Below are 24,406 nucleotides of genomic sequence, written 5' to 3' on the forward strand. Positions count from 1 at the left end.
CAGGTAATGATTTAGGGGGAGGAGGCCTGGGGTGCAGTCAGCGTTCCAATTCATACCATAAGTGTAGCAGGGGTGGGGGTCAGAGCACTATAGCAGTAAGATTAAATATCATGCTGGAAGAGTTCAAATGAAAAAAGCACATCCAAAGGCATCCTATACAATTGTGTGCTATATAGTGTACTCATACATTTCTGGATGTTTCCAGTCTGGCAACCATGACACTGTTCTGACTTCAATTTACAATTCAAAATTGTCAAGACAACTAAAAAATGGCTCAGGAATATGCAATAAGGAGATATTTTTTCATCTTTGACTCATTCACCATAGTTTTTTTTCTTCCTTGTTTAACCAAAAAAACTTTAAGGGAACCTTAAAGCATGACTACAAATGCTTGACGGTTACTCAAGAGCACACACACACACACACACACACACACACACACACACACACACACACACACACACACACACACACACACACACACACACACACACACACACACACACACACACACACACACACACACACACACACACACACACACACACACACACACACACACACACACCCTGCAGGATGTGATTTAGAGGGACAGTTGTTCTAGACTCCCACTGTTCCCTTCACCTCTTTCCCCTTCGTTCTAACACACTCTGTCCTTCGCTTCTATAAACACTCCAAAACACTCCCTCTCTCTAAGATAAACACACGCTTGTTCCCATTAAACAAGCTTACGCACCAGATGAGAGCTGTTTTCTTTTCCTTGCTAACCCCTATCGCTCCCTCAGAGGCCATGCACCCAGTAGGCTCCCAAAATCCCACACAGCTAAATACAAGCATCTGTGTCACTCTTTTTTTTCTCTTTCCCTCTCTCTCTCTTTCTCACACACACCTGCTGCATTACAAGTCACAGCAACACACAATGCAGAACAGTTATGTTGGTTCAGCAACGACTGCTCTGTGTCTCCATGACTACCGATAGGCTGTCACAGCTGGTTATGAGTGTCTTGTACAGGTGCAGTGTAACCAGCTTTTAATAACAAGCTGTTACACAAGCAAAAAGCAAAACAGTATGTGACAGGAGCCCAGGAATTTCGAGCACAATTACAACCACTGCCAAAACAACATCTAATCCCTTACTAGAAAGCACAACCAGTGGAACTGAAAGAACTCGCATACCTGCTGCAAACAAACTGCAAGGCATTCTTGAAAGCAATTAACTTTTTGTAAACATTTGTACATCCTTGCGTCCTTGAGTCTTTTTCAAAGATTTCGGAATGTTGTGTTAAACAAGCATGGGACATTTTACACGAACATGCAGCTTAGGATTTCATAATGAACAACATATTGTCACTGTTAAATTAAATAAAAATGAGAAAAGATATAGACTATATATCTACAGGGTGTCAGAAAACTCAGGGGAAAAAAAAAAAGTATTCAACACGAAACAGCACGAAGCAGGGGCGGTCATACCAACAACTAAACATCAATGGGACCCCAGTGGAGAGAGTAAATAGTTTCCATTACCTAGGTGTTCACATCACACAGGACCTGTCTTGGTCCTGTCACATCAACACCCTGGTGAAGAAGGCCCAGCAGCGTCTGTACCATCTGAGACACTTAAGGAACTTTAAACTACCCTCTCAAGTGTTAGACCTTTTACACTTGCACCATTGAGAGCGTTCTTACAGGTAGCATCACTTCCTGGTTCGGGAACAGCACCATGCAGGACAGGCGAGCCCTCCAGAGGGTGGTGCGTTTAGCTGAACATACCATCTGCACCGAGCTCCCTAACCTGTAGGACATCTACTGCAATGCTGGTGCCACACCAGGGAAAGAAAGACTGAAGGACCTCAGCCATCCCAACAATGGATTCTTTTCTTTGTGGCGTTCAGGGAAGCGCATCCGCTCCTTGAAAGCAAACACAGAGAGAATGAGGAGGAGCTTTTTCCCGCAGGCCATTCGGAGTTTAAATCAGGAAACACCCAGAAACTAGTAGCGGACCTCTCTCTCTCCATCTTCACTTTCTTCCTTGACTGCACAATTCTTTCTATTAAAAACTTTTATGCACTATTATATGACACCTTAATTTTGGACACTTCAACTCTAAACTTGCACAGCACAGTGTTACTTTATTCCACACAAACTGCACATAGACACTTTAAGAACAATCACACTAAATCACTTTAATTTGTAGTGTCTATATCTGCCATAGGCATCCATCCCCGTCTAGTTCCATGTATATACATATATTTTCTATAGTTTATACTTTTTTTATTCAGCTACTTTTTTTTCATCCTTATATTCTATTCCTTTTTTCATGCTTAAATGTTGGACAGTTGTATAAAGCATTTCACTGCATGTCATACTCGATTGTATGTGACAAATAAAATTTTAATTTGAACTTAAAAAATGTGGATTTAAAAATATATATATGTTTCAACATAAAATAGCAACTAAGAAAATTCATAGCATGTAACAAATACAAAATAAAGCATACATAATTTTATTCTGATTTGTTCTTGACATTTTGGACACTGTATATTGAAATATTCACAGAATTTAAATAGATAGATTGCATTTTTTAACAACAACAACAACAACAAAAAAACTGTATTGACTGAAGCTACAGTTAGATTTTTGCCTGCACAGTGTTTATTCAAAAACTGCTACGGTATATCCATAGAACGCAAATGTGCAGTGTAAAACATAAGCAAAGGTATAAAGAATTGAAAAAGTTTCATAATTACTTCCTTACAAACTTTGCGAATAAAATACGAGAACATTCTGAAGATACGTTTTGCTTCGAAATATCATTTTGGATTCCAGTCCTGATATTTACAAACACAGCACCTAGCAGACATCTCTCACACGCCACACTCTCAAACAATTCAAAAGCGAGTCAAAAGAGATTCAAATAGGGTGGAGGATGATAAAGAAAATTCAGTTGTCAGTATTACAAAAGGCTGCACACGTTCGGTTTCATGCCCGGGGCAATAAAACCTCAGCACGCGCTTCTGCCCAGAAAAGGTGCAAAGGAGAATGTTTTGGAAACCTCAACTCCTTTCACAATTCTAGCGTATTCAATTCTGACATTTCAGATAGGGAAGAAAGATACATGGCTCTTTCTAAACTAGAGAACTCAATCATTTCCTATGCATTCCACCTCATGTAAGATTTAACCTGATTTGATATGGTTATAAAATACCATCACATTATCACCTGTACTGCATTATTTAAAAGCCTCACAAAGCATTCAGGTTAATAAAAAAAACTGTACATGTAGCAAACGGGGTCTGTTAGAAGCTCAGCTGTGTGTATGTTTAACCAGCTGTCTGTCAGACTGTATACCTACATCCGCACTTCTGAAAGGTGAGTCCTCCATCACTCATACAGCAAAAGCTTATATTAACCACAGCTGCACTTCAGTCACTACACCAACATGCTGGCAGTGGAATCCTTCATGAAATCCTTTCAATAATGTGCATTTCCTTTTTAGAAACTCAAGTCTGTTATAACAGCACAATTTAGTTCAGTTCTGTTACTTTAATGAATCTCTAATTACTCTAACTAAAGCCATGTTGCTGAATCAGCAAGAACAGTGAATGAAATGACTGACACAAGGGTGGCTTTGACATGTTAAAACTAGAACATTATTGATTAATAAAGCCTTTCTTCATTAGTCAGGATTGTGTTTTAATGAATTCACTGTGTCTCTGACAAAATCTTTTCTTGCACATAAAAAAATGTGTCTTTTACTTTTACAAGCTTATTTATTGACTGGATGAGCATGGGAAGCCTTGTCCTGTTCCCATAGAGGAATAGAAAAGGGATTCTCATGAGCTATAAATGGAATTAATAGAGACAAAGAGGTCACATTCGCAGTTCTTTGGCAAAAGAAATAAGAACGATGTGCTTCTCCCTCTCTCTATGGTGCTCTCATAAGCTAAAAACACCAAACCTAAAGCTTCGTTTTCTTTATTATCTTTAATAAACCCTTAGTTGTTATTTGGGAATTTTTCCATTTAGTTAGACAAAGGTCCTCTATGTTAAAAAAATTAATTAACTCGGAGTGTGAAAATAGTGGTGGCATTAGCACGACTAAGCCTTGTTCTGTTCAGTTTAAAAAAGAATGACATTAGTTGTTTTAAAAAGTTATTACGCTTCAGATGACAAGCTTCTAATTTGAGCAGCATTCATGTAAAGCAAGACAGCAGGGCTGCTTCACATCACTTTTTGGAGCATGTTGAGTTTAAGTCAGGATGCATGAACTAATATTAAGTCAAGGAAACCTAAAACTTGCTAAATTTATCTTCTGACATGAAGCTCAATCCTAAGGTTTACAATCAGGAAAAAATGCTGCAGTGCTGTTTGACATCTGCAGTGCTGTTTGACAGCTACCGGTATGTTTTTTGATAAACACAAAAAACTTTGATAAAACCTAAAATGTTCAAAGTCACAATACTTATACAGCCACCTAAACAAGGTTTAGGTGTTGATTTTTTTTTTTACCTTTTTAGTGGGTTTTATACATCATTTCAGTGCAACTAAATAATTTTTTTTCTAATAACCCTCTGCTTTCCTGCACTGCTTAAATAATAATGTTTTTGCAGTGATTATCATGTGGACACAGTTCTGCAGTGTAATAAGAGATTGCCTGCTATTATGCTGTAAGCATATTTACAACACCTGATTTAATTCACGGTGTATTACCAAGCCTCATCTGAGGTCAACTAGGTGTGCTAGAGCAAAGAAAACAACAATGGGCATCCGGTATTGGGTTTGGGAACTATTCTATGACATGCCAACACAGGCCAGCCTGAACTGCTTATGCCTGAAATGCACTGCCCACATAACACACTGACCATCCGTGAGCATAACCATATAAATCCAAATTTTACCTCATTCTATCTCTCTTAAACAAGCATAATTAAAAGTTCAGTGTGTTTTGTAGAAATAGGAAAGTAACAAGAGCACATTCTAAGAAACTCATAAAAATGGCCCAGAGTTTTGTTTTTGCACCAGGAAAAAAAGTGTGAAAGACGTGATCTCATGGCACAGCACATAGCGTTGCTTCCTTACAGCTTCAGGGTCCTGGGTTCAATTCCAAGCTCCGGTTACACTCTGTGTGGGGAATCACACAGAATGTTCGCTCTATGTCTGTGTGTATTACCCTTGGGTTCTCGGGTTTCTACCGACTCTCCCACCTGAATTGGCAGCTCTAAATTGAACAGTTGTTGTGTGTGGTGTGTGTGTGTGTGTGTGTGTGTGTGTGTGTGTGCTGAACTGGTGTCCTCATATTCCTATAACTCACACATTGTTCCTGGGATAGTCTCTGCATCCATTGAAACCCTGACTGGTATTAAGTGTCAATGGAAGATAGATGGAATGATGTGTTTTTGAATGTTATTGTATATGCATTTATTACAATTTTAATCCAGACAATAATACAAAGCAGTGTTAAAGTATGAAAGTTTGCAAGTCCAAATCCGAAAACTGTAACGTTCAGCTCAGAGTTTGGACAGTATTTAACCTCACGTGCTTATCACTTTGTATAAAAATGTCTTCCTAATTAATAATAAAATGCTGGAACCCAGAGAGTCCTGTCTCCTCTACATGGTGCTCAGCGAAGTCTTGAAGAGTCACAGAGCACATTGGATTTTTTCGAAATGATGCTGACCAGACAAACACCAGATTCAGGTTTAACATGACCAGTGGAAATAATGTCACTATCAAGGTCAATCTGGGTTTAAAATAACGTTTGCCAAACGGAAAAAAACTATCTAGAGCTTATCCCAAATGCAACAAAGCAAAAGTTCCCACTGCAGAATGACTACACTGCCTATTACTATGATGGAGTAAGTATAGTGTAGAATAAGCGTCATTACAGTAACCATTTACAGTGCATATTAACCATCATGTGGACATTTCTCTGTTTGCTCTGCAGATCCGCTTGTGTTTGAGCAGCAATCGAGTCGCATCAAGAAGGTAAATAAGTCCCAACTCAGTTACGGAATCGCTCTGATAAACTCTATCTATCTCAGATTAATGATTGACCAAGTCTCTCAACAGGATTACAGGTTAAAGGGCTTGATCGATCGTTAAAATGACAAATTACAATACATTAATGCAATATTTTGCACTCAATTCGAGAGTTTAGAGCATATCATTATATAGTCTGGATGCATGGATCATTTACCTAAATCTAGAAAAACTCTTAGTATGATAGATTCTATATGAAATTAAGGATACAGTCAAAGCATGTTGTGATCAACTATAATAACGTTAACAAAAGTTCAAGATTGCTATAAATAATAAACGATCAAGTGTATGAAATACTTACAAATGTCTGCTCACTGTACCTTGCTGTGGGCTTCTTGTGGGCTTGAGTTCAAGAGCAAAAAAAAACAAGTCCAAAGCTCCTGAGATCTAAACAGAACAACTCAAACAACGGAGCGTCTCAGGCTGAAGATCCTCCCTCTCTTTCTTTCTCTCTCTCCTTCTCTCCCTCTCTCTCTCTCTGAGTATATATAGTACTGTATATTTATTTCTATCTCTCTCCGCGCCTCGTTATTAGCGTGGAAGACGGGCTTATAACGCAGTGTGAGCTATTTGGCGTGATCATTGTTTCATCAGCGGTAATAAAACTCCAGAGACTGGGAGCAGTTTTGCTTCAGGCGTGAATGCACGTTTGAACGCGCAGGTAGATAAGCCACGCCCTCCTACACGCAAGCAAAGACTTCCGCAATCTGTGACGAGCAGGTGGTCGTTTAAAAGTTCCTCGCGAATGCATAGCGATAGAGCGAAATCAAATTAGTACTAAATAAAATTAAATACATGGACACTAGCGAAAACATTATTATATCAAACGCAAGAGATGATTAGTGAACCGGGAGAAATTATACATGGGGGAGGCGGAGAAGTGAAAAAAAAAAAAACAACAGGAATGAATAAAAACCTAATTGTCTCCAATACTCGACGAAAATAAAAACAAATTTCCCTGTGGCTGAGGTAATACTATTTATCCTTATAATAATGATAATTATTATAATTATAATAATTATATTAATCTTTCGGCTTCTCCCATTAGGGGTCGCCATAGCGGATCATCCGTCTCCATACTCCCCTGTCCTCTACATCTGCCTCTTTCAAACCAACCTGCATGTCTTCCCTCACCACATCCATAAACCTCCTCCTTGGTCTTCCTCTTTTCCTCCTTCCTGGCGGCTCCATCCTCAGCATTCTCCTACAGATATACCCTAATGTCCCTCCTCTGCACATGTCCAAACCATCTCAATCTCGCCTCCCTCACCTTGTCTCCAAAACGTCCTACATGCGCTGTCCCTCTGATAAACTCATTTCTAATCCTGTCCATCCTCATCACTGCGAATGAAAACCTCAACATTTTCAGTTCTGCTACCTCCAGCTCCACCTTCTGTCTTTTACTCAATGCCACTGTCTCACACGCAGGTCTCACCACAGTCCTATAAACTTTCCCTTTCACTCTCGCAGATAGTCTTCTATCACAAATCACTCCTGCCACTCTTCTCCACCCACTCCACCCTGCCTGCACTCTTTTCTTCACTTCTCCAACACACTCTCCATTACTTTGCACTGCTGACCTCAGGTACCTGAACTCCTCCACCTTCTCCACCTCTTCTCCCTGCAACCGCACCTTCTTCCTGCAACCGTACCGTCTCCAGCATATACCTCCACCTCTCCAGGCTATTTGTGGTGTACTCTCACCACAAATCACAATATCATCCGAATACATCATTGTCCCGGAGACTCCTGTCTGACCTCGTCCGTCAACCTGTCTATCACCATTGCAAACAGGAAAGGGCTCAGAGCCGATCCTCGATGCAGTCCAACCTCCACCTTGAACCAGTCTGTCTTTCCTACTGCACACTTCACTGCCGTCACACTGTCCTCATACATGTCCTGCACCACCCTCACATACTTCTGACACACCTGACTTCCTCATACAATACCACATCTCTTTTCTCAGCACCCTGTCGTATGCGTTCTCTAAATCCACAAACACGCAATGCAACTCTTTCTGACCTTCTCTATACTTTTGCATAAACATTCTCAAAGCAAAAAAGGCATCTGTGGTGCTCTTTTCATACTGTTGCTTTTTTACTGTTGCCTACTTTTCTCATCACTCAAACATTCTGTTTTGCCAACCTCTTTCTCCTTATGCTCTCCTGCACTTCCTCATTTCACCGCCACATCTTTTTGTCTTCCTTCTATTTCCAGATGTCACACCAAGTACTTTTCTAGTTGTGTCCCTTATCACTTCTGCAGTAGTTACCCAATCATCCAGCACCTCTTCAACACCACAGAGCCCCTGTCTGACCCCTTCCCTGAATCTCACACTACAGTCCTCCTGCTTTAGTTTTCACCATCTTATTCTTCTTCCAGTCTTCACTCTCCTCCTCTTCTTCACCTCCAAAACCATCCTACAGACCACCATCTGATGCTGTATAGCTACACTGTCCCCCGCCAACAACTTACAGTCTCCAATCTTCTTCAGGTTTTATCTCCTACTTAGAATATAGTCCACCTGTGTAGTCCCCTCTTATATGTCACTTTATGCTACTTCTTAAAATACGTGTTCACCACTGCCATTTCCATCCTTTTAGCAAAATCTACCACCATCTGCCCTTCCACATTCCTCTCCTTAAGGCCATACCTACCCATCATCTCCTCATCACCTCTGTTCCCTTCAGCTACATGCCCATTAAAGTCTGCTCCAATCACAATCTTTCATTCCTAGGTACACTACCACTTTTTTTTACCACAATTTTCCAGCTTCACGTTCATCACCCTATCAGAAACTCTCTTCACCTCCACTACACTCTTATTGTACTCTTCTGTTCCTTCAGAATCACCTGTACACCTCTAATGTTCCTGGCCTTACTCCCTTTCCTCTTGGTCTTCTGAACGCACATCATATCAGCTACCTCTCTCCCTTTACCAGTCATAGTACCAACATTTAAAATACCCCCCCAAACCTCACTCTCCTACACTTCTTTTCCTGCTGTCTCTGTAGACGTCTTCATGCTCTCCCTCTCCTCCGTCGGCCAACAGTAGCCCAATTTCCACTGGTACCCTGTTGGCTAACGATACCTGTGGCGGTTGTTGGTAACCCGGGCCTCGACCGATCCGGTATGAATTTCTGATTCTTGAGCCGCATATTTGATTTGGCACGTTTTATGCTGGATGCCCTTCCTAATGCAACCCTCCCCATTTATATGGGCTTGGGACCGCCACTAAGAGTGCACTGGCTTGTGCAACCATAATGGCTGGGTTATAATAATTATATAAATAATTAGCATTATTATTATAAAACACTAGAAAATGTTTGCAATTACGTGAGCTATACAATTGGCATGCAAGTTAATTTTCCTTCACATTTAAAGGTAAAAGATGTATACAAATTTTACTAAAGGGTCGTCAGAGTGTCACCCCAGTACAAAGGTGCAATTTACTGTATATATTATGTTATTAATTTGATCTTTTTTAATATAACATGTTAGAAATAAATACACTCTGTTCACTTTATTAGGACCACCTGTACAGTAAGGTGACAGCAGAACCAGTCCTGAAATCAAGCAGCTGCAGGTCAGGAGCTTTACCTAATGTTTAGCTTATTCATCATAATGAGGGGGTGTGAGATCTGTGTTTTTTTTTTTCACCAAACGGTAGTCGCTAGACTTTAAGCAGAATGGTATAAATAAATAGAAACATCATGTGAGCAGAGGGACTGCAGACTATAACACCTGAGCATGACCAGATTGGTTTGACATGCAGGATATAGTAACTTAGGAACACACTAACGCATCAAACCTTGAAGTGGACCTTAAGGATCGTCAACACTGCAAGTCGTTTTCCACCCGCACAACCAGCCAACGATTTTTTTGGCTTTCTCACCATTCTGCATGGATACTGTTGTGTGAACTTTCCAGTTCTTTTTTATTTGCATCATTTGCAAAAACATGAACATGCTCCAACCAACAGAAGGTGGATGGTGAGTTTCTACCAAACACATTGGAATTATAATGAACGCAACAATGATACCTGTATCAGCTATATTGTGCTGAGTATTGATATTCACCTTTTAACAACATAAATAGGGGAAAAAAACGTAATACATTTTTTTTTATTTTACAAATATGTTTACATCAAAAAATATTTAAAACATTTGTATATAACAAAGAAGTCCTTCAACCACCTCCTGAGTGACATCTAGTGCAATTGGAAAACAGACATACAGCAAAGTTTATTTAATACGGAACTTTCTATGCACATTTTATACACCTTATGACGTATGTATATATTCATTTTAGAGCTTCAGATGCAAAATTTGATATTCCAGGATAACGTAATTACATCAAAGTAAAGAATTGCACTACTTATATCAAGTGGAAATTTAATAAACTTTATAATTAAAAAAATATAGTAAATACAAATTTTTAATATATGAACAGTATCTTTCTACCATCCAATATTAGAACATTCCAGTATAAATAATAATCCGGGTTTTTTTTTGTTTGTTTGTTTGCCAGGTATACATTTGCATACTATAATGTATGTTAACAGATTATTTGCCCATTATTTATACATTTTTTATTGTGATGAAGATATTACATGTATAAAAAACATTTAACTATTTTCTGTGCTTGTAAATGGCCATGGAAACTTGGAAATGTATTTTGCTGTGTCTTATTAAAACTTATTAGCAAGCATGTTTACTGTTTCTTAAAAATACCTGGGAAAAATGTTTAAAAGAAAACCCCCACATAAATAAACATTACAAAGATAACTGCTGCTTAAAGATGAGAAACCATGTGCCAGTAACTGAATAAAGAAAACGCCCTCTAATGGATTGGTAAGGCAGTACAGTGCATTATGCTTTACATTTATACGAGAGAATAATTGTTCTTTCACACTGTAGCACAGTGACTGGAACAGAGTGAGTAAATGCCTTGCACTATTATACTAAGTACTACGGCAAAATAAATGTGTGGAAAACCCAAGAGAGAGAACCCAATGAGTGAAATAGGGAAACTTGCTCTCCACACATTTACACATTTTAAAAACTGCATAGTTTAAACTCTGAGCAAAACGTCCTTCAACATTCACATGATGACTCCTCTGTTAAATGCATTAACTATATTTAGGTGATACAAGGAAGAAGAGCAACCATGTCCAGATGTCAATAAATGACTATTCATCAAAGAGCAAATCATATGTTTTCTCCAACACATCTGCATGCTCGCCTGAAAGCTCTAGTTTCTCAGGCTCATCGTTTTCTCCGTCTGAAAGTTCTCCATTTCTATTTAGAGAACCGTCATCTTTAAGAAGCTCTTCTTCTTCGGAAGGGTCAGTAGAGAGCGACAAGGATGAAGACCTCATTAAATAAATGGGGTTTTTATCCTCTTCGTTCTCTACTGACCCTTCCGAACTTTCTCCTAATAGTTGGTTTTGTTTGTGTTTCGTTGCTGTGTCATCTTTTGCCTCATCTGTATCTTTGTCATTCAGGTTTATTAAAGTTTGTTTGTCTTTTATTTTACACGAAACCTTATGTAATTCTTCAGTCTCCTCTTGAATCTTTTCAGCACTGTCCTCTAGCTTTTTCTCACTCTCCATTGGTACTTCATCTTCCTCCTCTGTGCACTCTTTCTCATCAGATTGGTCCATGTCTGACTCCTCACTCAGTGACTCTTCAGTGTCTTCCTGCTCAGTCAGTTGGATTGTTTTATTTTTGGGTGTTTCGTCCTCAGGAAGAGGTTTCCAGTAATCATAAAGCTTTCCCTGGGTAAAAAAATAAAAAGAAAGCATACAATTAAATCTTACAAAAATTACAAGTTCAGTGACATGAATCATGTGAGAATGCCTCAAATCACAAAAACACCTGACTGTTCAGCCCAGAACTACAATTACAGCAATCACAGTTTTACCAATGTCTGGGAAGATATCTGACTCATCACAATTATTTTAGGGTGCTGCATGGCCATGTAACGGCTAACAATAAAAGTAATTCCCCGTCTCTTAAGGAAGACTGACAAATTGTAGTATGCTTTGGTAGTTTATTCATTAAGGAATCTAGAAAATTCGCAATATTAGAATACACAGACTGTTTTCTGTCTTCCTGGAATAAATCATAAAATATACAAACTGATCATACCTCCTGTGGTCTTGATCTCTGGAGAAGCACCTGCCATTTGGTGTATATTCGAGCAACAAAGTCTTTCACCTATTTAAAAAAAAAAAAAAAAAAAAAAAAACAACGGTGTAATTAAGTTTCTTTTTTGAGTATTCTTTAATTGTATGTCAATAGCTAGAAGAATAATTAATGAAAGTTTATGAAAATCACTGTACCTTACTCCTGTAAAGCATTTTCTCGCTCTCCCTGATGTCACATTTAACGTGTTTCTCAAGTTCAGCAGACAGTAGCAGCAGTTCGTTCTGAATGAAATACATACAGCACTGTGTATAAAAGCCTTATTTAAACTCCTATATAACACAGTTGGGGACTGGGTGCTTTTACCAGTACACATTATAAAAATTACCAACACTTAAATTAACTATACACATTCTGTATATGCCAAACCAAAACAGCAGACTTTCAGTACGGCTACTATTCCCTTTGCCTCTGTCAATAGACAAGCAATAACTGTTTAGTGTCTCAGCGCTCAAAGGACCAGAACTGCTGTTTCACTACGGCATTCAAATCTGCCACTGCACCCTTATGATAACAGGGAATACATTTTAAAATGACAGAATTTAACATTTTCACCCACAGACCATCTATTAAAATATGAGTTGTAAACTATAGCCATTTTATGCACCTTACATTTTTAAAAGGAAAAATGTCATTAAGGTCTTTAGGGTGGTTAGCAATAAAGAGAAACAAAGTGCAGCTGTCTGTGCCAACAGGACTATTCAGTGTCTCATTAATACACATACAAACCCAAGAAAAAGAGAGAAAGAAAAGAGATGCGACACTTACTCTCTGTTTTGATGGCAAAAACTCAAAATTGGAGGCTTCGTTTGTCAAAGCCAAAAGGCTATAGCAGAGGTAATAAGCCTATATAAATGTTGAAATACATGATCACAGATTAGTTTTAATAAATATAGTTTTAATAAATAGCTGACAATAAATGCATGTATAAAATACAAGCTAACTGATATGTAAGTAACGTTTTATAAAGCAATTGCTCTCTGTTCACCTGTTGGTCTGGATTGGTGGAACAGTCATCAGTCTCCTGTGGCTCTGTGGTCTTTGCAGCTATTAAGCCCTTTAACAGCAGTGAAGGGCGCATTCGAGGCAGGTAAAATCTCAGATCAGAGAGCTGTGAGCGGAACACAAATGAACAAATATATCTTGTAAACTCGTGTTAGTGATTTGGTGCAGTTAGCTGTACTAGCCACAGTATAAGAAGATCATTCAGATTCGTCTAACCTGAAATTCTGTGCATGAAGGTGTATAAGTGCATCTGTGGTTTAACAGTTTAGAGATGATCGACACGCTCACATGTCTCCTCAATTGCCTTACCGGTGACACAAATAAAGATATTTTAATATGTTAAACAATATACAAAAGAACATACTTATTTTCATAGAATAACAATTCACTCACTTTCCTCGGCCACTGTGAGGTAGAAGCTGTACCAGTCGTCTGAGGTTGTGGTGATCCTCACTCAAATTAGTGATGGCCTGGCAAACCCGAGCCAACTGCACACACACACACGCACGCACAGGTGATCACAGTGAGATAATACAAAATGTATGTTGTGTGTGTTTATCAGTCAGTGCAGTCAACACTACAGCAAAACAAGATTCAAATGTACAAAAGTGTTGGATTTCGGACTTTAAAATGCTTTTACCAATGCTTCCCACCCAATGATACTTTTGCACTGTGCCTTTGTATATTGAGGACCTCAGATGTTTATTTTCTACTATTTATATAAGTATGGATTGAATTATTTACAGGAAGCAACATTCCTTTTTTCCAATCTGCCATGTGGTATGAATGCAGCAAAGGGAAAGCGAAAGGGAGCAAATAAGTAAGTGAGCGCGAGAGAGAGAGAGAGAGAGAGAGAGCGAGCGAGAGAGCGAGAGAGAGAGAGAGAGAGAGAGAGAGAGAGAGACAGGGTTCGTGTGAGAGCAGAGCAGCACCACACAAACAAGGAAGAACCAGTTTTCTGTTACTTCATAGTAGTAAAGTAAAGCATTCGGTGATTCATTGTCTAACCATAAAAATTTGCAATTATAATGAATCTTACGAAATTGTGGTTACAAAAACTATTTTCTTTGTATCATTAATTTAAAAGGTCAAGTACAAGAAAGTAAGTAAATTTGAAAAGTACATTTTATAAAAAGAGACAATGCAAAAACTCCAGTAATTATTATGTATATATCCATTTCATGTAAAACCACACCCCCTCATCAAAAATGGGAATTAAAAATAGTAATAAAAAAAAAAAAATGGACAGCCCAACTGACAGGTGAACTAAAAAGAGTTGTGTGCATGTAGTGTGTAGACAGCTGACATGTTTTACTATATAAAATGTATTTGATTATATTAACACAGCTCTTGTTCTGGTCCAACGACTAACCTGCACTTCCCAGTTTGTCATGTTGTTCAGGAGGTGCTGTAGCAGGCAGCTGAGGTCTCCAGTGGGCAGCAGCTGTAAACGTGTCTCTAGACTGACTCTTAACACCACTGTCAACATCAGGAGCAGCTCCTCATCACCATATACCCTTGGACACAAGGCTGTACATAGTGCCAGGTACTACATGAAAAAATATACACACACTTTGTATGAAATAAACACAGTTTTTCAAATTTTTAATTGTATAATATAATATAATATAATATAATATAATATAATATAATATAATAACCTTAATAATGTTCTCAAAATTGTGCTCTGGAAATGTGTCACCACCTTTCTCACTTTTTGGACCATCAGGCCGGATTTCCATACTCTCTCTAGCAAAGACCAGTAAACATATTAATATGAAACATTAATTCCAAAAAATATATAAAGACTTGTTTTAAAGCCAGTGAATGCTGACAGGGAAGATGTTTAATGTAGCAAAGGCTCAGTACTCACAGCAGATCTCCCTCAGTAAAAGGGGGTTGTAGATCCTCTAATGGAAACAAACTGACAAACGGAACACCCATGTTGAGGAAGACCAATGCAACATCTTGAATGCTGGGCACCCACACCTCATATTTCTTATTGCTTTTCTCCACTAAAACACACAGACAGTGTAAATTGTAAATATACCCACTAGTAACACCAAACACCAAATTCGTGAATCACATTAAACAATACCTATTTGTTGAGCAGCAGATAAGGCAATGTGCATCAAAGTTTGAAGAATCTGTGCAGAGACGATGGGGTTTGGGTGGACTGACATCATCTGTCGTTCAATTCAAAAGTTAATGTAATTACAGAAATGCATAACTCCAGCATTTAACAGTCAAAAATAAAATCTGTATATTATATAGCAAACAAAACCTTATCAGTGTTCCAAGTAAAGATAAACCTTTATTATTAAACAGCTTTTGAATAATTTATATCCGGTCAAACACCATATCTAATGAAAAGGGTCCCTAAACTACAGCCCTCCACCACATTTGGAACGGCCCTCTGACCAATGCCAGAGACATATTTTGAAATATAATTTTAAATACGCCTCACTTATATCATATCTGTATATGATAATAAAGGTCAGCTTTTAAACAAAAACTTCCCTTAGTATTAATAGAGGTCGATGGCCCTGATTTTCCGCTCTAGAGACGAATTACTGATGCGAGAATGATATATTTATTATTTAGAATTTAATAATTATATAATCATATTTATTAATGAATATGTTCATATTCATTTCCTCTAGCACATTTTCAAGATTCAGTACCGTTTTTTTGTAATAAGGTTTAGCAGTATTTTACGTGTTATGTTTTACAAACTATCGGCTGATTAATCAGTTACTGGTCAAGTGAACTCCAACCCAGCGATCGGTAAAACTTTAACATTGGCTAATTATTTGTTACATTCACCCACCAACAATATTCATATACATTAGTAAATGTTTTGATTTTAATAGCAATGAATATGAAAAAAAGTCATTAGGATAGTAATAATGCTCATGTTATTAAGCTATATATAAGTAAATGCTCATTTGTCTATACAGTGAATAACAAAAAAATAAACTGATATAGCATTAGTAGGCAAAAGAAATACATTTAAAAATCATAATAAAAACTCCACAATAATACTGGTAATCACTCCAGCGCATGTCATTTACGATTCCAGACCAACCAGGTCCCCCCCATTCAAGAATGAACAAATTATGTGGCCATCACAGAAAAAAGTCAGTTTGTAAGTTCACCTTGTGAGTCTGCATGACATGGTATGTGTCTAGCCTGAATGTTATGATGTACCTGAAAAAGCCAGCGGGTCACCTGAGGCTGGCAGGGGGAGGATGAGTATGCTCTTCTAAACAAGCCTACACTCAGCAGCAACAGAAGCTGCTCTGAATGTGCTCTGTACAAAGAAATACAAGCATTAATCTAGTCATGCATGTATTAAAATGCCAGTCAGGTTGTGTAGATTAAGAAAATGTGCTTTCAGATCAATTACCATAAAGCAATGTTTCATATGTAGGTTTTGAACTTACTGTAGCAGAGTCTGCTGTGCTCTGTTGTTCGGTGTAACACCCATCTTCCTTAAGTCCAGACTCTGTTGGTTGAAGAGTCGGCCAGAGTTGGTGAGAGTGAATACTTCCTCTCCAGGGTGGATGTCTCTTATGACACATGAGGTAACTGAGAATCTCTGTAAGAATTCCCTAGAGTACAAGAACAGATCATAATTTACATAACTGTTTTAAACACTTCAATACCTCAATACGTTAACACCAACAACAAGCATACTTCTGTTCATGTGAAAGTCCTTCTTCTGTATTTTCATCCTCTTCTTCCAATTTTAACAGGTCTTCTTTACAAGTTTGAAGCAGCTGCATTTCCAGCTCCTTAGATCTGTGAAATCGTGAAGTAAACGAGGTAAAGTATTAATTTTATGAGACAAATAGCTTGTTTAGATGTTATGCATAGTTACAAATCACAAATGGCACATTTGCTGACTTACTTCAGATTTTGCTCCTTCTCCTTCAACATTTGATCCAGCGTGTTCTTGTAACTTGTAGCCTTCTTCTTAAGATCCTCTACCTAAAAAAGGAAATAATTGTAGATTAAAAATCCTCTGCCTTTTACTTATATATTTTTTGTGATGTGTTTACTAAAAAGGTTGTTTGTAAAACTAATTATGGCAGTTCTTAATATGGAAGACAATGAACTATCTACAATTGAAAGTTTAAAAATAAAAAATTTCAGGAAATAGTAATCATTCAAAGCTTCATTTGTTTAAAAAAGTCTAATTATAGCAAATGTATAGGTTACATTTATTTTAAATTAGTCAATTCAATAAATCCAGTCCCTCCTCTCAAGTGTTATCTCCAAAATTATATCTATCAAGTTAGAATGCCTTAATGCTAGTGCAAGAGTGAGAATGATTTGCCAAGAATGATGGCCTGACTAGCTGAATGTTGGTAGTTCACATAATTAGTGATTTGTCCCATTGAACAATACACAGTTTTATTATATATATATATATATATATATATATATATATATATATATATATATATATATATATATAAAATATGCCATTTAGGGACCTTTGTTAACAGTTCAATCAATTTTCCCAGCTATTTTCATTAATAACTCACTAATACTTTAATATACCAATTTAAGACGTATACTGATGTTATCTTACAGCAACTTTAATGCCTGGTGTGCTGGGCTCAGAGAATGCCGCCTTATCTGGAGTGGCGGGCACACGGGCACTGTTCTGCATGATCTCCTGCAAAGACAGCAAACGATCCTCCTCACTACTATGGCTGCTGCTGAGGCTAAGAGAGCAGATCTCCAACCCCACATCTTCCTCAAACTCCAAATCCAGAGGATCCTTCCACACCAGGTCTCTCTTCTCATCTACATCCTTCTTGGCTTTGGTGGTGTTTTTTTCCACGTGTGAGCCTGTGCTGTGCTGAGAGCTGGGTAAAGTAGCTTCTGGTTGCTGGAGAGGAGAGATGGTTTTAAACCGATCCTTATGGTCTGGTGAAAAACTTGTGCCTGAGGAAACAGGTGAACACCTTTCTTCCTGTTTTGGGACAAGTGTACTAGAAGGTGAGTGGCATTGGACATCAGTGACTGAGTAACCTAAAGAACAGTTATTTTCCGTAGATCTTCGCTTCAGTTCTTTCCGATGATCGGTTTCATGGATCACAGTGCTCAGAGTTGCAGTCTGGAGTCCATGATTGTCTGTCCTTTGTTCTGGAAAAAGCTGTTTAGCTACATGGTTTGAAGCCATTATTCTTTCTCCAGGATTTAATGCTGGGGAGCATTTCTCACTTAAAGTCAGCACAGCTGCATTACTTGTCTTCATAAAGGCACATTTGATAAACTTTGGCGATGAGCTACATTGGGAAGAGCTGCCACTATTAGAAGACGGGGTAAATCCACTTTCTTTTTGACACAATTTCTTGCTCTCTCCATGTCGTTCTGCGCTGGATTCTCTTCGTCTTTTCAAAGATAGAGATCTGCCACCTGCTACAAAAGAGACAAAATGCAAAAAAAGACAGATTATCTAAGACATGCCCCTGTGCCCCATATGATTCCTTACTCTCTTTCTCTACAAATCACTATTATATGTTTGTATTCGATCATCATACAAGGTGAAATATGGGAAATGTGTACCCTAGGCTGTACCATTCTGGCAATAAATTATTGCTTTACATTTCACAGTAGGTACAGAACCTATAGTGAAAAAGAAATTGGGCACAAAAGCAAGGGAATTTTCAACACAGTTGAAATGGCACTCTATCACAGGGCACCAATCAGCCACTCATTCGCACATAGAATCCATTTAGCATAGCCATTCTACCTACCAGCAAGTGTTTAGACAGTGGGAGGAACCCAGATAAGAAAAAGAAAACCCATTTTAACAAACAGCTCCCAAACAATGATCAAAAATGTAAAATTCCTACAGAGCTGTGCATGTGTGTCAAAATGAACATAAAGAAGGACTATACCTGGTGTAGCTGCCTGCACAGGCACATCATCCTATGGCACAACGACGAGAAAGAGCATGATCAGAAACATATTATTTAAAAAAAATATATATAATCTTTTTTTATTATGATTGCACAAAAAAAAACTTTCTAACCTGACTAGGTGAAGACGAGATGTCATCCAAATCAATTGGCCTGTCCATCTTCTCAACAGACTGCTGACTTTGTCTTCTCTGAGAGTTTGGTGGGGCTGACTGTTTGTTGCTCTCAGATATGGAAGAGGAACTGAGAGGAGGCTGAACAGAAAGCATCTTATGCAAAGTATTCCCTTTCTGCAGCACAGGCCTTTCAACCTAAATATCACAGTTAAAGGTTTATACTGGTATATGTTCTAATAGAAATGGTAGTACTAATAAAATCTTGACGAGTATTTTTCTGGCAGATCTCTAGTAAAACTGAGTTAGAAATAAAGAATAGAAATTAACAAATGTAGTATATAACAAGACAGACAGGTTGTTTTCTGCTTATAATATATTAATCTCATTTAGTTACCTTCAAATTCTCATTCAGCTGCTTACATAAAGCAAGGGCAAATTCTTTCTGTTTGTCATAGGAGCCCTGCCTTTGTAAAGGAGCATCCTTTTTAACAGCAGACTGGTATGATCCATTATTATTTAGGTGGTGGTGGTTGTTTAATTGTACTTTTTGTATTGGTACATAACAATTGTAGAGACTCTGCTGGCTTCCTGGAAAAAAAACCTTCGTAGAGCCTGAAGTAAATGCCACCGCAGCTCTATTTCCTCTCTCCGCCACAGAAGATTTCTGAGGAGGCGTATGTCGTGAGAGTGGGTTTAAAGGCTTAAGTGTGTGTGTATTCTTTTTATGTATCTCCTGAGATGAGCATTGGGACACTGGGTGAGCTCTTCCTTTATCATTGGTTCTTTGACGTGATGGACCACCAAGTGGAATAATATCATTCACTAGAATAGAACAAAGCGGAAGAAGTTATGTTCACTCTACTTGCAGACAAAGCCCATTTCTAGAAAAGTTGAAATATTTTTTTAAATGCAGGGTAAGGAAAACCCAACAAATGATAATACCTTCATGTGAGTGACAAAATTACAAAGAAATGAATGATTGGTTGACCGCCTTGATTGTATTTTATAAATATAAACAAATTCCAAATATAATGCTTGCAACACACATTTAATTCATGTAAAATAAAAACACGTGACACCGGCTTTACACATTCTACAATAAGCATGTGATCTAATAATAAGTGAGGGCATCATGATTAGGTATAAAAGAAGCATCTGCCAATGGCTCAACTTTTGACACTTTGTGATTCAAAGACTCAGTCCATGTAGGACGAGCACAGAAACCATGCTGCTGAATGCGCATGACCTTCACACCCTCAGATTGCACTGCATGAGAAAGATTCATGCTACTGTTACAAACATTGCCAGATAGGCTCTGGAATAGTTTCGAAAACTGTTGTCATTTTATATAATCTGGCGCTGCATCAAGAAATGAAAGCTAAGTGTCTATTACATAAGGAGAAAGCCTTAAGTCAGTGCTGTGCAAAAACACTGATGAATTCTCTGGGCTAAATTTTTTCCTTATTAGATGGGTTAAAAAAAAAAACAGTCTGATGCCGTTAGAAAAAGTATACGTTTAACCTTTTTCAGAAAAAAAAGACATTCACATTGCCAAAAAATAAATAGGTCATCCAGACTGTTAACATCAAAAGGCACAAAAGCCACAAATACTATAACAGACTGTGCTGCAGGTCTCATTCTGTTTTAGAACAAACACAGGCCTTACAGGTACATAAGTCCATATCTGTTTCCTATTCAAAATGCATAGCGCATCACATGAGGAATATCAGATAATGGTGACCACAGACTGTTTTAAGCAAGAATGGGAAAAAACTCTTCTTGCAACACTGCAATGATTTGTATACTCGGAACGTAAAAGACTAAAAAGTGAAATTTATTTTAAAAAAAAGGTGAGGTAACAGTGGCAAATGCGTCTGTATCACTTTTTTTATTGTGTTGCAGGCATTTCATTTTACATTTTTTTTATTTACAAAATACATTTAAATTGCTCAATTGAAGCAAGAAGAGGTGGAGAAGGTGGAGAAGTTCAGGTACCTGGAGTCAACAGTGCAAAGTAATGGAGAGTGTGTTAGAGAATTGAAGAAAAGAGTGCAGGCAGGGTGGAGTGGGTGGAGAAGAGTGGCAGGAGTGATTTGTGATAGAAGGGTATCTGCAAGAGTGAAAGGGAACGTTTATAGGACTGTGGTGAGACCTGTGATGTTGTATGGTTTAGAGACAGTGGCATTGAGTAAAAGACAGGAGGTGGAGCTGGAGGTAGCAGAGCTGAAAATGTTAAGGATTATGTTGGGAGTGACGAGGATAGACAGGATTGGAAATTAGTTTAAAAGAGGCAGATGTAGAAGACAGGATTGTGTGCAGACGGGTGATCCGCTGAAACAGTGAAAACAACAATTTTTTTCCTTGTACTTTTTGTCAGTTTTTAAAAAGAATTTTCTCTTTTTAAGAACTGTGGTTTGTATAATGCATTAGCTTAAGAAAGCACCATGCTGCCCAGGAAAGCCTGCATGAACTAGCCTGAAGGTCAGTTATGCTGAAATGCATAGATTTCCATTTAGCAGCTGAACTATGAGAATATACCCAGTCACCAAAGCAGCATACCCTTGCCATGCATCAACAGGATTTCAGGCGTAGGGACTTCATGTGCAGCAAGTCACAGCTCCCGCTTTTTGTAGTCACCATATACATATGTATATTGCTGCCATAAGCTGATACACAAATTAGATGTATGCTGTACCATGAACTTCATTCAACTAATTATATTAAAGTTAGAAAACTTAATGAACAGTCTTCCAGGTATGTGCAATACTTTTTTATCTCTTACCCATAGAGGTGATGTGCTGCCTGAGGTTACTTTGCATTTTACATTTGAAGAAAGCAAAGATGGTGTCCTCAGAATTCCTCTAATTCATCTGGACAAAAACAAAGGAAAATAGTTAAGTTAAGAAAATACCATAAAGGAAAAGTTCTACATTATTTTGTCTAACTATTATCAATTCAGGAATGAGTATACCAAACACAAAGCATGCCATTGAACATGTGAGAAACAGCCTAGTGCTTAAGCATAATAGTAAGTAGTGAATAGCTCATTGTCATGTACACAACAGAGCTAAATGTGTCAAAAAATGCTAAATTGTAACAGTCCTGTATCTCTTCTGTGTCTTAAACACAGACACCAAATTAGGGCCAAAAAGAAAGTTACAATGTCCAGAATAAGCTGTGCTGGTCAAGAAAACAAAGGGACAGTGGTATTATTCATAAAATAACCAATTTAATAGATCACAAGAACCCAGTGATTAATGTCCAGTGCCACAAGTATGTGCACATACTAAGACAAAAGGGGGGGAAAAGGCAGTCAAAATAGCGTTTAAATCATTTGCATTGAACTTCTCCATAAGGAAACAAGAGGACGAAAAGAAATGCAAAAAAATTATGTCCCCAAAACACAAAGCCTGCATTTTTTTTCTTTCAATGTGTCTCTTATTTATATAAATGGAAAGATGCATATAACATCATATCAATTATACGCCCCACAGTGATCCCAGCAAATTTTGCTCTACTGAGCATATTCAGATAAAGTTACTGTACATTTTCTACATTTTATTTAAAAAAAATCTGTACTTTTCTCGTTTCACTTAAATATAATCGTAGTCCTGCTGCACCTGAACATGTTCCCCAACCAAACATAACCGGTTTACTAACTTCCGCTAGGACCAAATAAACAAGTTCATGTTTTAGCAGATACCGCGGCACCTAACAAATACTATAATTTATCGTACATTAAACAATAGTCATGATAATCATTATTTAAGCTGCAAAAATTGTAAATAATGCAAAGCATGCCTGCATCCTGTACATGTAAACACTGGCTAATGTGTGTTAGCTACTTGGCTAAATAAGTAGGTAAGGTTGGCTGACTGATTGCAGTCTAACTGTTTATTTTAGCTACGTTTGTTTTAGTGATAAATCTGTACCTTTGCTCCATTCTCGTATCAGTAGAAGAGTGATATGAATGACAAGATATGAAATAGCTCAATTCCTCCCTAACTCTAAGAAGCCGCCATCAGTGATTGGGCGGAGCCAGGGCAGTACTTCCGCCTCAATTCCAAAACAAAGTCCCGCCCCATGCGCGGATTGAGCGCTAAGAAACTGCACGCTGATAGGACGCTTAAGACGTCAATCATATCACTGCCGTCACATATTGACAGTTTATCTTTGTACCACAAATTTTTGCACTATGTAAATATAAAACTGTAACTGATATAATAATTTTGGACATACGTAATAATCTATTCCTGTATAATGATAAAGACAAAGCAATTTGCTGGTACAAATACTTTTCCTATTCAGTGTAATGTGTTTATAATTGCTAATTGACATAAGTTAGAGTTAGGATGCTCTGTAGTGAAAATAATTACTGACTTTTTATATTCTGGTGCACGTCCTGAGGTGTTTTTTACCCCTGCTGAGATTTTCACAGTTCTTCAGCTCGATTCTCCTCCTGCTTTTGTTGTGCAAACCACCCAACACCTGTGAGGCCTGGTACATTTGCATTTGTTTACTAAGACTGAGAGAGCCTAGTGAGTTCAGGAGACCCACGAGAGCTTGAATATAGAGCTTGAACTAAGAGCTTGAACTTAAGCGTTGTCTTCAGCTTTACTTTTAAATTCTGCATATCCTTGTAAAGGACCCTAAGTTGTCGGAGTTTCTCCAGAATGGCCGCCTTATCTTCACGGAGTTGCCAAATCTACTGTGATGTCATAGGCAAATTGTCATTGCTTGGTAAACTGTGTGTCTGCCTCTAGTGTAGCCTGGAGATACAGCAAGTTTTGATCTGATCTCCCTCGAAATTCAAGCTCTCGGTGATCTCATGAACTCATTAAACTCTGAGATGGTGAACTACAGTGTAAACTACCAGTGGCCATTCAGCATCGTGCAACCTGTCACTCAGCACTGACCATTCAGCAGAGTCACTCAGCACTGACCATTCAGCAGTGGTTACTCAGCAGTGGCCTTTCAGCATGCATTCTGCATCACGCAACCTACCGAACAGCAGCTAAAATAGCAAGACTCACCTCATATACAATCAGTTCTATACCCAGTAAAGTTGAGTGTTCTGAATCCTGTACCATGTTTTGAGT

At 38.1% G+C, this 24,406-nt stretch overlaps 2 protein-coding genes and 1 long non-coding RNA gene across 8 annotated transcripts in view; 1 reads left to right on the top strand and 2 right to left on the bottom strand.

Moving 5' to 3' along the window:
- sema4ga (sema domain, immunoglobulin domain (Ig), transmembrane domain (TM) and short cytoplasmic domain, (semaphorin) 4Ga) overlaps positions 1-6,720 on the bottom strand; it is a 31,040-nt gene extending 24,320 nt beyond the window's left edge. Inside the window, exon 1 of one of the 2 annotated variants that reach the window (XM_083540292.1) lies at positions 6,360-6,720. The gene's annotated coding sequence lies outside the window, so the exon portion shown is untranslated. Of the gene's footprint in view, positions 1-6,340 lie in introns of both variants that reach the window. The other variant, XM_083540291.1, reaches the window with a different exon arrangement.
- A 2,185-nt stretch (positions 6,721-8,905) lies between these two features.
- LOC310725395 lies at positions 8,906-11,222 on the top strand. The gene is made up of 2 exons (XR_014533345.1): positions 8,906-10,710; positions 10,743-11,222. It is a non-coding gene; the product is annotated as an uncharacterized lncRNA (long non-coding RNA).
- Positions 10,421-23,513, bottom strand: slf2 (SMC5-SMC6 complex localization factor 2). Of its 5 annotated transcripts, none has more exons than XM_083540277.1 (22): positions 23,240-23,503; positions 22,090-22,177; positions 21,867-21,973; positions 19,702-20,129; positions 19,305-19,502; positions 19,171-19,201; positions 17,853-18,685; positions 17,166-17,245; positions 16,952-17,056; positions 16,699-16,866; positions 16,463-16,565; positions 15,351-15,438; positions 15,126-15,267; positions 14,914-15,001; positions 14,625-14,801; positions 13,646-13,740; positions 13,469-13,556; positions 13,236-13,358; positions 13,016-13,093; positions 12,385-12,471; positions 12,191-12,259; positions 10,421-11,817 (listed from the first exon to the last, which is right to left on the bottom strand). In XM_083540277.1, the coding sequence occupies exons 3-22, from the start codon at positions 21,877-21,879 to the stop codon at positions 11,230-11,232; spliced, it is 3,582 nt and encodes a 1,193-aa protein (XP_083396403.1). In that variant the 5' UTR covers positions 21,880-21,973; positions 22,090-22,177; positions 23,240-23,503; the 3' UTR covers positions 10,421-11,229. The 5 variants fall into 5 exon arrangements, with proteins under 5 accessions (XP_083396403.1, XP_083396402.1, XP_083396401.1 ...); XM_083540276.1 differs by having other exon boundaries at positions 17,853-18,688; XM_083540275.1 differs by lacking the exon at positions 21,867-21,973 and having other exon boundaries at positions 23,240-23,502.
- Between the last annotated feature and the right edge of the window lie 893 nt (positions 23,514-24,406).

This window comes from Silurus aristotelis, assembly GCF_946808225.1.
Source record: "Silurus aristotelis genome assembly, chromosome: 4".
Classification (NCBI taxonomy): domain Eukaryota; kingdom Metazoa; phylum Chordata; class Actinopteri; order Siluriformes; family Siluridae; genus Silurus; species Silurus aristotelis.

Excerpts from the sequence above, each read along its gene's own strand:
- slf2 (XM_083540274.1), bottom strand. The coding sequence starts at position 22,126 with ATGCAAAGTAACCTCAGGCAGCACATCACCTCTATGG. Across the intron at positions 16,867-16,951 it reads GGACTTTCACATGAACAGAA|GGAATTCTTACAGAGATTCT; the intron begins GTATGCTTGTTG and ends CTTGTACTCTAG. Across the intron at positions 15,268-15,350 it reads ATCTGCTGCTCAACAAATAG|TGGAGAAAAGCAATAAGAAA; the intron begins GTATTGTTTAAT and ends TGTGTGTTTTAG.